Raw genomic sequence first — 14,629 nt, 5'->3', positions numbered from 1 at the left:
TCTTTCTTGTTCTGTCATGCAATGCCATGGCCAAAACTTGCTTATGGACTTGTTTTCTGTATCTGGCTTTCTTGGCAAAAAGCTGCTGCTGCTTTGCTGTGTGTTTCAGAGGGAATAAAAGCTAGGAGGTGTATTCACCCTGTACTATAGTCCCTTTCCTTGTGGTTGTTGCAGAGGTCCAGTGTGATTCCAGAGGAGGTTTTGTCAACTCCTGCAAATGTGAGAAGTAGCCAAAGATTTTTAGCATTGCTGCAGGGAGGGCTGCTGTCCTTGCTGCTTTCTGATGTGTCAGAAAGAGATATACTCCAGTTAGATCTGGCCAAATTTATCTTTCTGAATGTTTGCCATACTGCTGTGATTTGAAACCAGGATCAAATTTCTTTGATACTCAATCTTTCTTGCGTTTGACGGAAGGCAGGCGTCTCTGGGGTTTGTTTTTGAAGGTTTGAGGATCCCCTTTTTCTTTTTTTTCTCCCCAGATGACAACAAGCAAAGCAGACAGGCTGAGAGACCTGTCCTGTCTTCTCATGTATCCACAGCTGATTGGAAGTACTCTAGTCTTCTGGATATTAATTCAACTATCACCTGTGCCTTAAGAGCTGACTGTGAGGGCTATGGATGTGATACAAGCTTGTCACTTTATTTACTGGTTTTAACATTAAAAAAAAGAGCATTATTTTTTCTAGGGACATTTTAAATGTGTTCCTTTCTGAGGGAAATTACATTGTCGTCTTGATTCTGTTGCTTTGAAAGTCACAGGTTCAATTGATTGCAGTCCATTTGAAAAATATTTGACAGGTTCTATTTATCAAGTCAATTCGCAGGAAGTATAATGGGGTCAAGACCACTTCCATGAACTCTGAAAATAGGAGGTCAAGACATTTGGTTATCATTACGCTTTTGGGGAGGATTGTCATAATACACGTTGTTAATGTGGTTGAGATCAAAACAGACTACAACAGCTTTAAGTATTTATATATATATATCTAAATGCCAGTCATAAAATGATTGTGTTGGTAGCTGTGCTATCTTTACAAGGCTAGATAAGGTTGACCTTCAGTGCTGTTGTCATGTCTGTGTGAGAGGTCTCAGAAAAAAGTCAGGCAACAGCTTCTTCTCCTTTGGGGTTCTCTCACAGAATGCAGGAGGCTCTGCTCTGCTTAAGAGAGGTGATCCCATTTGTTTAGTGCATTTTGGCTCATTATTAAAGAGGCTGTTGTGAGTTCCAATGCCTGTAGTGTGTGACCACCCAATTCCTAGTGAAGCAGAACATCTGATACCTAAGTGAGAGTCTTAGTGTCCAAGCAGCAGCTATGGAAAACACTTTCCGTCATTGTCCTTATGAAAAAACCCCAAAACAATGATATGGCCAATATGCATTTTTTTCTAAATGTTTACCTCGATAGGTCATTCGCACTTTTACTGCCTTGAAGGTAGAATATGGAGCAAGTAAAGACTCTGGTATCTGCACGTTAAGAGCAGTCCCTTCTGATGAACTTGTGACACCCCTGCCTCTCCTGGATAACGGGTTGCTGTTCCTGCTGCTGCTAATACTCAGAAGAAGCCTACCAGATTCAATTCTAGTGTCTAGATTAACTTACTCAATGTCTGGAAATGAAGACTTGGTTTGAATAGAATTCAATCCCTCTCTCATTAAGGTCTTTGTTTTTCTTTAGTTTTCTTCCCTGTTATTTAATGTAGCTGGAAAATACATATTGTCTATCCAGTGTTTACAGATTGTACACATTCAAAGATTTAAACAGCCTGGTAGGTGAAACTGACCCTTTTTTCTTCTGAATATTTTGGGAGGGCATTTTAATATGCTAATCCTACTTTAATAAATATATCTCTTTTTGTTCTCTAATTGCATCCAGACAGCTCCATGCCAGCATATTGTCTCTGTGATTTGCTCTAAGTGATTGAGGTGCTTGGTGAGAGACACACAAGTTGATAATGGGCTCAATGAGCTTCTCTAGAATAAGCTATTATTTCCAGTTCTGTTCATGGGACTGAAGGAGACTGCCTGAAGCCCTTGGGCTTCTGGAAATTTGTCATTTATTTATGAGAAAGATGATTTAAACATTGACAAATACAGCCAGTCTTGGAATAGATAATTAGTTTAATTTTATGCTCAATTTTTTTTTTTTTTTTTTGCATTGTTTGGGTTTGCTTTTCATTCCTTTGACCCATTCTTTCCAGGAGTAATTTCACTCCCTATCCTGTTTTCCTACTTTCCAATAAATACCTCACCCAAGGTTTACCACAATTGGTAACAATTAGCTTCTGAGATAACTACTTCAGTTCTAGAGCTACATCTTTGGCTCTTTTGATGTGATGTATTACATGACAGGTTCCAAGTGTCAGCAGAGCTAACATTTGATTCACATTAATTATAATTACCTGCAGTATTTGGACAAACAAAACTGAAAGTCTTTCATCCTCAGATCAGAAACTCCTTCCTGTCTTTGAAGATAAGTCTGTAGGTTTGCTATGGAACTGCCCCCTTAGTGTGACTTTGTCTGAGTTTGCATAAGCAGACCTGTGCAGTGGTATATTTTAATGCATTTGGAGTTGCCTCAGTCATACCAAGTGTGTACAGATAACGAGCAGAATTTGAATAATGTACTCTCCAACGAGGAGCCATATAGTCGATTGGGTGACAGCAGTCTTGCTTTTGTCCCAATTCTTGTCTAGCAGGAGGTTCCACTGATTGGCATTTTCTGATGTCCAAACCACATCTCTGATTACTAAGGTGGTACCAGCTCTGCCTAAAACCCATATGAAGAGCTGCAGTCCTGCCTCCTGTTTGTGCTGTCATTCATGCTTATCTACTATTTTTGTAGCTCCTGGTTATACCCTTGCTGACTTTGCTTCACATTTTCTTGTTTCCATGTAAAATTTGACAGGGCTGCACCTTATCACTTGTTCCTTTCCCTCCTCTAGAAAGCAATGACAGAAACTGTCAGTCATCCTGAATGAGGAAAGCTGCTGTGTTTAGAGCTTTCTGTGATAATTTAAAGCTATTGCTTGGTGGCTTTTCATCATTTGGTAAAAGCCAGTCTTTGAATAAAATGCAGCATAGAACAAAATTTTATTTCTTTGGAGAGTTGGGGATAGGAGTGGTGTTTTAGGTCCTAGCTGTCAAGTGTCCCCCCACTCTGGGCACTGACCAATCTAGAGCAGACTTTCAAGCAGATGGCACCTGTCAGGTATCTGTAACAAACAGCTCTAGAAGATGCTTACAAACTGTGGGTGGTATTAGAGCAGTAGCCACCTTCTTTTTTTCAGATGTTTGCTGGGGTATTTTGTTTGGTTTTTTTTATGTTAGGGGTTTTTGTTTGTTTGCTTGCTTGTTTGTTTTTGGAAAGGTTATTACATCAAGCTTTCCCTAAGATGAAGATCTACAGAACTGTGTTTTAGGACAATTTTTATTGTGTGATAGTGAAATACAGAAGAGTTCTGAAGAGCAAAAAACTTAACTTAGTTCTTCTTTCTATATTAGGTCTGTATTAGCTGTTCACCTCCAATCACTTTTCTGGGTCGGTACTCATATCGAGGATTGGCCTGATCCAGGTGCAGCACCTTGCACGCATTGAACTTTATGAGGTTAATGTGGCAAAAGTTGTCTTAAGCCACTAATAATTTACAAAGAAAATTTGTCCTCACCATTTTAGAGACTCAGTGATGTTTAGTTTGAAGAATCTTGTCTATTTTGCCATAGGAAGTACTTATCTCAATACATTCTGGGAGAAAAGAGCAAAAAGATAAGCATGCAAGATACTGAACACCATACCTTGGTCCTGTCTATGCAGCAGTTTCAGGGACAGCAAATGATAAAGGTGTTGTGTCTGCCTTCCCAAGAGATCGTCAGTCTCTCAGCCTCCCCTTACCTCTCACTAACAGCCAAGGAAAGCTGATCAGACCCCATCTCTGGGGTCCTTTGCCTTTGTGTGCCTCTGTGTAACCCTCTCTGTCTGCATGCTTGTTTGTTTAGATGTGGCTAATGGACAATGTGTGAAGTTGATTCAATGATTGTTGACATTAGCTTTAGACTTGTTCTTACCTATACAACTTCACAGATCTGACACAAGTTACAGAAGCTCCTTCAATTTTTCTTACTAGTTATCCTGGTGTCCTGTAGTTAGTTACGTGTTCACCCTGTGATAGTTCTCTTCTATGTGCAGTCGGAACTTCATTGTTTGCTTTGCAGACAACCTAAGATTTTGAGGAAGCTTTTGGGAGTTTGGAAGGGTGTTGCTTAGTTGCTTGATTGAGCAGCAGTGAGCTGTCATAATCTAGATTTTCATCAGAATGGCATCTGATAACATGTCACATAACATGTAGTGATTAGCTGGAAGTAGCTGTTCAGTATCTGCTCATTCCCCATTTATTCCCTGATGTGGTTTGTCACTAGGATCTTTTTTTGCACACATCTGCAAAATGGTACTGTATTTCACTCTCCATGTTTGCAGGTGTTGCTGCTAGGATTCAGGTTCCCAGTTACTCCTATTGTGTATGTCCGTGGTGCAGAGTTTGTATTTTTATATTATGGGAAAGCCAGACTAGTACCCTAACTCTTGCCCTATCACTTTCCAAAAAAACCTTGCTTTATTTTGGAAAACCCCAGATTTTTATTTAATTGAGGTCTCTTTCAAAGGTTTTTACCCTCTTCTCAGAAACTGAAATGCTGTTTTCTCCTGGCCTTAAGAGATTTTCTTACTCCTCTTTATATTATTACTAGCTTTGTGCTTTAGAATGGGGGTATTGCATTTGTGATGTCTCTTTTGGAAAGAAATAAAGTTGGATATGATATAGCTCTGCTCCTCTAAAGGCTATAGTGATTCTTGCTTACTTGATTAATTTCTGTCAAAGCTTGAAGATTACATCTCTTTTGATCAAGGGGACATCTTCTTCATACCTCATACCTTTCTAAAAAGGGGTTGGGTTTTTTTAAATACAGCGCTAATTTCAGTTGTTGTTTCTATGTCTTGCACAATGGAGGTGATAATTAAAAGGAGAGGTTTGAGATCAGGTTAGTAACCAGGCTGGGAAATTGGCATGAAGTGACAAAGGAGGTTCACTATGTTCTTTATGTGAGCGTAGTACACCATGAGCAGCTGAGCACCTGCCATGGTATTCTGTGCTGGTGCCTCCAAGGTAGTTTTTTCCAAAGACACTTCTGTCTGGTTTTGATCCACAGGCAAACAAGAATATGCATTGACTTTTTCTGTAATGATAAACCAAATACTGCCAAGAAATATTTGTTCCTCAGTACCCAGGCACAATTATCTGTACCAGCAAATTATCCAGATGATCCTTAGGAACGATTTTGGCCCATGCCAACTAGCCTTTTCCAACCACTTTTTCCACTGATGAGGAATTGCCGTAGTCCAGGAACTGTGCCTGACAGGCAGGTTGAGCTTTGTCTGCTCTGAAGTCTGAGAGTGCAGAGGCCATCTGACCTCAGAGGGCTTTTCTGAGTGTGTTTAAAATCACGCATAGACTGTAGCTGTTAAGAGCTAGAGGAATTTCTGCCTTTGTGCTAAATCCTGTGGTCAGGAACATTCAAGGTTTATCCCTCCCTAAAGAAAAATGCTTGTTGATCATTTGTACCCTATCAGCTTTAAAATGCCACTGGTTTGATGTGCGTGTGTGGACATAAACTGTGAGGTAACACAACAGCCCTTCCACTTTCAGAGCAGCTGTAGATACAGGATATTGGTACAGTGTCTGTAGCTGCATAGCCACAGCTATTGTGAACATCCGGTGTCTTGAGGTGAAGCTGGCATGATGCTTCCATGAGGCAGTATTTTTCTGCTTTCTTTATGAAGATTCAAAATCCATCAGTTACTTTACAACATGTTTTTATAGCTGATTTTGCGATGCAGTAGTCATTAGCACTATTTTTAATCTCTTGACCCTTCACATCTTGGATTGCTTCTTGATGTGAAGTTGCAGTGGAGTTGAACATAATGTTTGTAAAATGCTTTGAAGATTAAAAGCTCCACAGTAGGTTTTTATTATTACCAGAGGCAAAGTGTGCGGGAGTGGCTTAATATTGGACTGTTTATTTCCCAAGAGATGGCTTTGTTTTGAAAAGTGCACATTATCAATTGAGTTTTAGACAAAATTATCTTATTTCAATCCTGAACATAAATAGATTGACAAACTTTTTATCATTAGATTATTTGCATGAGATGTTTGTAGAAGAGCAGAGCATTTATGGTACTACCTATGGCTCTGTTCTTAGCTTATATTTAATGAAGATTTTTTTTATGTATTTGGCTTCTACTATCCAAAGGTATGTTGAATCCAGACGTCCTTATATATATATAGCAGTATTCTTACAACTGCATGGTATATAGGTACATTTATTTGACAAACATATATTTTTTGAGATATATATTGCTCTTCGAAGATAAAATAAGTTCAGTATGTGAACAAAGAAAAGTGGTCTGCATTCAGAAATGGTGATGTTTCATGAGAGTTTGGTTTACAGGCAGTTTTTCACATATTTAACCTACCATATATTAAAGACCTGTCTTTTTTTTTTTAATAGTTCTTTAGGTATTTCTTGAATCATTTTTATTTCCAGCCTCTGTATACATCATAAACTGATAGGTGATGGTACAAAAAAAAATAAAAAGAAAAGTGAGCTGTTTAATAGTTCTCAAGCTACTGTGGTTTCCATGAAAGGTAGAGGAGAAAGGAGGGAGCTGCAGCGTTCAAATGGAAATCCAGCTTGCTAAAACAGGAACTGCTCTGGGGACAGCGATGTCCTGCCGTGGTTCAGTGTCTCCCTTGCCCTTGCAGCAGGTCGTTGCTCCCACCCAGCAGCCTTGTTCTGACAGAGCTGTTGTGTGGTGTCAGCACAGGGCACCTCTGGGCTTTCTGAGGCAGCTGCTGTCAGCAGAGGGGCTGCGGGGCTGCAGCCAGGCACCGCATCCCTGCGCCCTTGAGCGGGATGCCTCGCTCCCTGCAGCTGCAAAAGCTTTGGCCTCCTGGCACTTGCAGAAATCATTGTGGAATTTGCTGATTCTGCCAGACACAACCTAAACACTGGTTTCCAAGTGGTGTGTCCCATCAGGACAGCTGTTGGTTATGAAAAACATGCAGTGACTTTCATCTGTAATAATACAGCTTTGTTGAAGCACTGCAAGCTTACAATATTCTGAGCAATACTGTGAAGCAGTACCCCCTTGCTCTGCCTACAGGGAGCTTTATTCCCCTGTGCTTCAGTTAAAATGTTCATTTATTGTTGTCACCAATGCCAGAGGTGGGGAAGGAGGGAGGCTAAATTTTCCCTCCATACTGTCACTAAGGATTAACTGGAAATGCTGGGCAGTGCTTTCAAAATATTCTGACCTATTTACACAACAAAACTGATCAGAACAAAATAAACAGCTCTGGTCAGTGGCTGAATGCTGTATTGTGGCAGCTATATTTGGCAGTGAATTTTCTCATCATTTTTCTAATGTAGTCATAAACCAAAATGCTATAGAAATTTTAAGCTTTACAAGCAGATAATGCCCGTACTGAATAGCTTGTTTCTCCTGTTGCCTTTTGGGGAAAGGGGACAATTTGGCTGTAATTCAGTTGGAAAAAATGCTTATGAAGCAACTGACAAAAAAGCATATGAGTAGATTTATCATTCTGCCATGTGGGGTAATAAACAATTGCATCATTTCCAGCAAGCCGCAATATAGACCTGTGAGATGGTGGATCTGTCTCCACGGTATAACCTCTGCAAGGAAGCATTAAATAGGGAATTGTGACAGACTCTAAAAATTGTTGGTTTCCTGCTTGGATTTTTTTTTTTTTTTATTTTGTAACAACCATAGTGGATACTTGCAATTACCTCCTCATTTTTATGTGGTATCCCCTAAAGAATGAATTGAGAGAAGTTTTTCATTTTAGCTATTTGGACAACCATTCTATATTTCCTGGGTCACAGATTCTTGGTAGTTTGGAGGATAAAATTGCCTGGTACTGAAGACAGGAAATCTCTCTTTCTATCTTGCATCTTGAACTCAGTTTTTGAGAATACTAAAATGAAGCCTTTTTAAACTTGCTGGTTTTTTTTTCCACATTTCCATGCAGTGATAGTCCCAATGCTGTCCATGAGGTGGAAAAGTGGTTACCACGGCTGCACTCGGTTGTCATAGGACCTGGCTTAGGTAGAGATGAAGTTCTACTTGAGAATGCTAAGGTAATGTGCATACTGATATTTTATCCTGTGTCTTCATGTTGAATTTTATTAACCATTCCTCCATTTTTCATCATAACACAAATGTTCTTCATACAGTTGCTAAATATCAAGTTTAATAAAATATTGTTGACTGAAAATTACAGTTTCTATCCACGGTTTTCATTGTTAAACTGTAAGCTTCAGTCTGAATTTTGGGCACCTGTATGGTTGTTCTGATTTGCTTTTGTTTAGCTTGTGAAAGTCACTAATTAAGAAACAGATGTTGGCATATCTGGATAAAAGGCTCTGTGTTTTGTTAGGTGCAAAGCACCAGTACGATAAGTACATAAATACGGATTTGAGTTCCTAATTTTCAGAACCATGTTTCACAGCTCATATCAGATGCACCAAAGAACAGGGACTGTATCCCCTTGCAGTAAGAAATAATACTCCTAATTATAAAATGTTGCAGACTTCTACTTTGGATAAAGAGAGAATCCTATTTTCTGTCAAGCCTTAGTGGAGAGCTGAAACAGGAGATTAGATTGTTTTTTACTTTAAATAATATGTACTTAGACCATCTTCCAGGTGATGTTTTGTATTACTGTCAACACATCTTTGCATGTTTGAAGTGTACCTTTCAGTCTAATGTCAATCTAATTTTGTGCAATTCAGTTTTTTTTTTTTCCTGAGCAGTATTACTGAATTAATCAGTGGCACTAACAAGTAGAATATAATTTACAGAAATGTTGACAGTTACACAGTGAAATCACGAAACAGAGCAGGCAAGAGACTGGAGAGACCACACTATCCAAGTGTTTAGAATACCTTGAGAACTGCGAATGGTGGTTTTGCTGGGATTTTTTTAGAGAAAGTTGCTGTTGGAGTTTCTTGCTTCTTTAATTCTTTTTGGAAGGAAAATGTATATATTATGATACAGAGGTGCAAAACTAATAAAGATAAGAAAACAAAGAAAAAAAGAAATTTATTACAGCTGATGAAGAAATCAAATTCTGAGTGAAAAATTTTAGCAGATTTTATTATTTTTTGGAAACACTTTTTCAGAATTTTTTTTTTTACAGAAAAAAATATTTGGGACAGTTTTTTTTTTTCTTGGCTTAAAAAAAATAGGTTTGATGGGATTTCTTCCTAAAGGAAAATAACTTTAAACAAAAGAAAACAAGAATTCATTTAGAATATCTAAGATAAACTTCTTTTATGTCAGAATTCCATCCAGGGTTTATGTGCTTATCTGTACTACAGAAGTATCTGGAAGATTTCTTGATTGTATTTTTTTCCTCATTGCTAAAATTAGTATTGCTTTCTTAGTGAATTACAAGCATACTTTTACTTCAGTCTGGCTGTCCTGTGTAAGCCAGCTTAGAGAAACAAACCCTGCCAATAAAGACAAGGCATTTGGAAGTTACTTCATGCTAAAATCTCAGGGCACATTCATATGAGCTGTGGATCTGGCGTTATTAATTTCAAGTCACATTAAAGCTCAAGTTCTTTGTCTCCACTGTAGTTGTGTAAGTGTTCATTAGTTAGCCAGTGCTGAGGCTTTTAACATGCCATTGGGGACAAGTGAACCCTGGCTGCCTGTCTGAGGAAGACTGGTGCTTTTCTGTGCTGAGGGAAAGCTGAGTCTCCCTCTTGCTTCAGCAGTGAATTTTAAGTGTCAAGAAAAAAAACCTATTTTAAACTTTTATAGGAGGCTGGCTTAGTATAAAGTTTTCTGGTTTCCCTTTAAGCTAACTGTGGCATACGTCATATGAACACAGGGCTGGGAGGTAGGTGAGTGTCTGCTTTCTGGTCAGTATTTTGTATCAGAGTGGTGGTGATGGTGAGATACAGCTTCCCCTCTGCTTCCTCCTGCCCCATTTAGGTGCTGAGGCATACTGTTCTGGAATCTCTCTGATGCTGTTTGTATGTCAGTTCTTGTCAGTATTGTGCCAGCACATTGCCAATTAATGTGCTTCTCCGAACAGTCCTGTTTGGGCTGCTTCTTCTTTTGAGCATTGAGAAATTAAGAAATTAATTACTAGTGCAGTAACCTTCAATTTCTGGTGTATGGCCAAGAGACAGTGTTGTGGAATAGCCTGAGTACTTGTTGACCAGATGGTGCATCATCTCCAGATCAAAGAATGCTTTGCTTCCTCAGCATCTTTAGTGTGTCACCTGCCTCCCTCATTCTTGATGCCTGCACTGTTCACTGTGGCACTTGAACTCCTTTCAACAGTCTGATAAAAAAAACCCACCTTGTGATCGTTTTCCTTTGATTTGGTTTTTTTTTTTTTTGCTTGATCACCTTGATAGTCTTTGAATGCATATTTACTGGCTTCGTGTGATTTTGTAGGTTTGGCTGTAATTCCATTTACAAGTCCTGTTACAAGAAGCCACTCTGCAAGTTACATCCTTCTTTTATGTGCCACTTGTGTGGGTCTGTGCCAGAACCCTCACATGCTGTTACTCAGTTGCTTGGAGCTGATGCTCTGTCAGAGCTTTTTAGCCATGGGTTTGTAGGACCAGGAACTGCAGCCTCAGAAAATTCTCCTAAAGGAAGCATTTGTTGTGTCCTGATAGCTGTACACCAGGATCCCTTGCAGATGTGGCAATTCAAGTCTCAGCCTGATTAGACCCTCCAAATCCGAAGCAAATAAGCAGTACGACCTGCTTCTCTTCAAGAGAAAGGAGCAAAAACACATTTCTGCGCTGTTTCTCAGCTCTGGAGTGTGCAGATTGAAGCATTTCTGCTGCCCATACTACTTCAGACTTTTGAAATACTGTTACCGCATCTGATGTGAAAGTTGGCCACAATGTCAACTTTCCTGTAGGGAACATCAGGCCATCTGTTTTTTCCTTTCAGTGTCCATGATTGATTCTGGCCAGAGATACCAGTATGTTATGTCACCGAGTTCAGCTCAGTTGGAGTGTTGCTGCTGGTGGTTTAGCCTGTTGAGAAAGAGTTGAGCTGCCATGTGGAAGCAAGGCTAAGATCCCTATGACTGTGCTCTGTGTAGAAGCAGAATATTTCTAGAGCTGTTGAATATTCTTTTTTGGATATTTTTTTCACACAGCAGCAGTGTTATGTTCCTATCATATCTACCAATCAAATTTACTTCATCAGCTGTTGTATGTATATTTGTACTTCTGGCTTTACTCTGAGCTGATTTTCCTTGTAGGAGAAGCTTGGAAGTAGGGAAATTTCTGCTTGTACCATCAAGAGCTGTTTTCTTAGGTGTGAGAACCAGGTTCCTCTGCTGCAGAGTGGTGAGTGCAGCTCCCAAGAGGACTTGGTTAAAAATACAGTATTCCTTGCATAGCCACCTGGGAGGGCAGGAGGTGCTGCCTAATGCTCCAGGATGTTCTGCATTCTGCTGCCACCTAGCAGTTAGGCAGTTACAGGCTGAGTCCTTCATCAGTTTCCACCCTCTTGCCATCTCCTATTCCTCCTGGGTTTGAGGTCAAATGGACTGATACAGGATTGCTGGTGGAATAGCAGTTACTGTTGGGATCGGGTAGAGAGGCATTCATCCTTATGAAGAGCCCTCTCCTTAACTGAAGTCTTCAATGATGGAATCTTCCTTGCTTGTCACTGGGTTCCTTGCCTCTCTCCCTGAAGTGCCAGCACTAAGTCCCACACTCTGGTCTTCCAGACTTGCTGTGTCTTGCCTTGCAGCCATGAAGTCAGAATGCTGTTATCAGCAGAGGATGCTTGCTTTCCTCCTGTAGGAGAGGTAATGATTAATGGCAAGAACAACTCTGTGTAATTCAGATTACACGATAAAAATCAACTGGGTTCTCAAACGATATGCTTGTTCCTCTTGCTCAGTTCTCAGTCTTTATTTTAGCTTCCAGAACATGTCAGGAGTACCAGCCTGGATTTTCTTTTGGCTGAGGCCCTGCCTAGCTGCTGTTTGTGCCTATTGATGTTGCTGTTTTTCTTCCCTCAACTCCCTTGCCCAGCAATGCTTCCCTCAGCCAGTCATTTGTCCTTAAAGATCTCTGCTATCTCTTGGGATATAAATTTCAGTATCCCATTTTCCACCCCTTGTGTCATCATCTTAAGGTTCTGTTAAAATGTCTTGGCTGTAGTTAACATCTACATGGTGAGAGAGGTTTGGGCCCATGTCACAGATCATCTCCATCGGGTGTGCCCAGAGAGAACCCATTTGAGATTTTCAGATTGGTGGATTCTCAGTTCCTTGACTGAGGCATCAGCCTGTCTGTGTTTGGTTAGTTGGATTATTTTCCCCCTCTCAAGCCTCCTGCATTAAGGATTGAGGCAACACTTCACAGCCCTAATAAGTTGTGGGAATGGGACCAGGTGCTTCACTACACTATCTGCACTAGTTTTTTGCAAGATCAAGAGCACTGCAGAATACAGGGCCACCTGTTGTTATCATATGTGTCTATTGGAGTTAAGTCTGTCACTGTGGGCCTTGAAAAGGATTTTCCTCTTGATACCTAAGTAGCCCTCTGAGTTCTCTTTGTACCAGGTGTAAGACACCTGAGAAGCATCCCAGGTGAATGCTGCAGGTGACAGATTAGTAGTATTGCCTGTGGTACCTACCACCATGTACAAATATTAACCAACGGAATGTATTATTGTTTGGAGTCACTGCTCATGGCAACTCTAATCAGCAGAAGAATTATTTTCCAGAAACTTCATTCTTTAGTGTGTGTCGTGCATTTGCTTTCTCCCTGTTTATACCCTTTGGAGGTTCTTGCTGCGGGGATTCAGCAGTTCATAGGGAACAGAAGTAGCAGCGAGGATATGCCTCTTTCTCTTCTCAGCCCTCAGCTTGGAGTGGATCAGGTAGCTTGTGGTGGCCGATTGACCAGTGGTACAAGGGACAGAGAGAGAGCTCTTGGTAAGGCAGTCTCTGGTGCCAAAGACGTATCGGTTATGGTGAGGGAAAGAAGCCTCTCCCCAGGATGCCATGTTTGGTTATGGTAATGTACCCCAGTTGTGATTCCCCAGTTGGCTTCTGGTGCCAGCCACACCCCTGTACTTAAGCCTGAGCTGTCATGTACTCGGGGTCATTTGCCTCTAGAACCCTTCACAAGTTGTAGCAATAAACTGCTTTCTGTGGAACTCTAGGCAAGAACCCTTCTCAACTCCTTGCCATTGGCTTAATATTGGTGGAGCCAGCCCTGCATCTGTGTGCTCATGCATGTGAGCCACGGAGGTGGCAGGGAACCCAGTAATAGGTGGTGCCCAATTTGGGGCGCCATTTAATACTGTCCCTGCCCAGCTCTGGGGGATCCCTGAGAGAGGCCCTTTTGTTTAATACAGAAAGGAGGAATTGTGGTGACCGGTGAACATATATTACAAGGGACAGAGAGTTCTCAGTAAGACAAGTCCCTAGTACCACAAGAACCACACCGTGTTAGGGTGACCAGAAAGGCTTCTCCCAGGATGCTTGTTCTGTTCTGTTAATTTATCCCAGTTTGGCTCCCCCACATGGCTGTCAGCCTCTACACCTTATCGCTCCCCCAGAGCTTCCCCATTGGTCCCCGTTCCCTAGTCCCCCCTTTTCCCCAGATAAAACTGTGAGCTTTGGGATCATGTTTGTATTTGCCTCTGCAGCGGTGTAGCAGCAATAAATGCTCCTGGCAGAACGCACACAAATGCCCTTCTCGGCTCTTTGCTGCCGACTGTAACACTGAACCCACCCCTGCGGCTGTGGGGGCACGCGGGACCCCACGGAGCCAGGCAGGGACTGTATTAGTAGCTGGGTCTTGTGTTTGGGGTACTGCAAGGGCAAAACCCAGTGGGATGTACGTGGCCTCTCTGTGACAATGTGTGCTGTCAGCTTTCACCCAACGCCCAGCATTGATGCACATATCACAAGTAGAATCCAGTGAAAAACTGATCTCTTGCTAGCCAAGCTTTGTTGCTTTCAAAAGGCCTGATGAGAGTCAGAATTTGTAGATGTCTTCACCTAAGGGGAAGCAGTTGCTGGGATAGGATGCAGTTCTTTCTCTGTGGCGATGTTACTGGTGCGGATAAACCTTGGAAACACCAGCTCAAGGCAGAGATACCCTCTTGGTTATGCCAAGAAACTACTGCTGCTTGTGCTAAGAACTGTTAGTATTCTGTGGCTTCCTCACAAATGTCTTGATTAGAAAAATAGTGTTTGAATATCTGCTAACAGTACCTTAAATACAAGTTTATGCAGCTTGCAAACAGAATTTATTTCTAATATGTATAATGGGTCTTGATGAAAGTCATTCACAGTGAAGTGGGATATTTATTTGCTTTCTGCATGTAGGCTTATATTGTTGTTTAACTCGATTTTGATACTTCAAAGCATTTGTAAGCAAACCACTGGTATTGGATATCTTTTCAACTCTTTCTGAGCATCATTCAGATAGAAATCCTAAAAAGAAATTGGCAGTGATAAATTCAGTTCATTAAGTTCATTTTAAGCATGA

The 14,629-nt window shown here is 40.9% G+C and overlaps 1 protein-coding gene across 9 annotated transcripts in view; it reads left to right on the top strand.

Annotated features, from left to right (window-relative positions):
* NAXD (NAD(P)HX dehydratase) overlaps window positions 1-14,629 on the top strand; it is a 52,400-nt gene that overhangs the window by 14,725 nt on the left and 23,046 nt on the right. For all 9 annotated transcript variants that reach the window (XR_004238433.1, XR_004238432.1, XM_032100556.1 and 6 more), the window contains one exon: window positions 8,101-8,209. Coding sequence is in view for 7 of the 9 variants with exons in the window: in XM_032100556.1 (XP_031956447.1) it covers window positions 8,101-8,209 (109 nt within the window). In the remaining 2 variants the exon portion in view is untranslated. The remainder of the gene's footprint in view (window positions 1-8,100; window positions 8,210-14,629) is intronic.

Source organism: Corvus moneduloides, chromosome 2 (genome assembly GCF_009650955.1).
Source record: "Corvus moneduloides isolate bCorMon1 chromosome 2, bCorMon1.pri, whole genome shotgun sequence".
Taxonomy (NCBI): domain Eukaryota; kingdom Metazoa; phylum Chordata; class Aves; order Passeriformes; family Corvidae; genus Corvus; species Corvus moneduloides.
The sequence above is the reverse complement of the archived record's forward strand: the minus strand, read 5'-3'. Positions and strand labels throughout refer to the sequence as shown.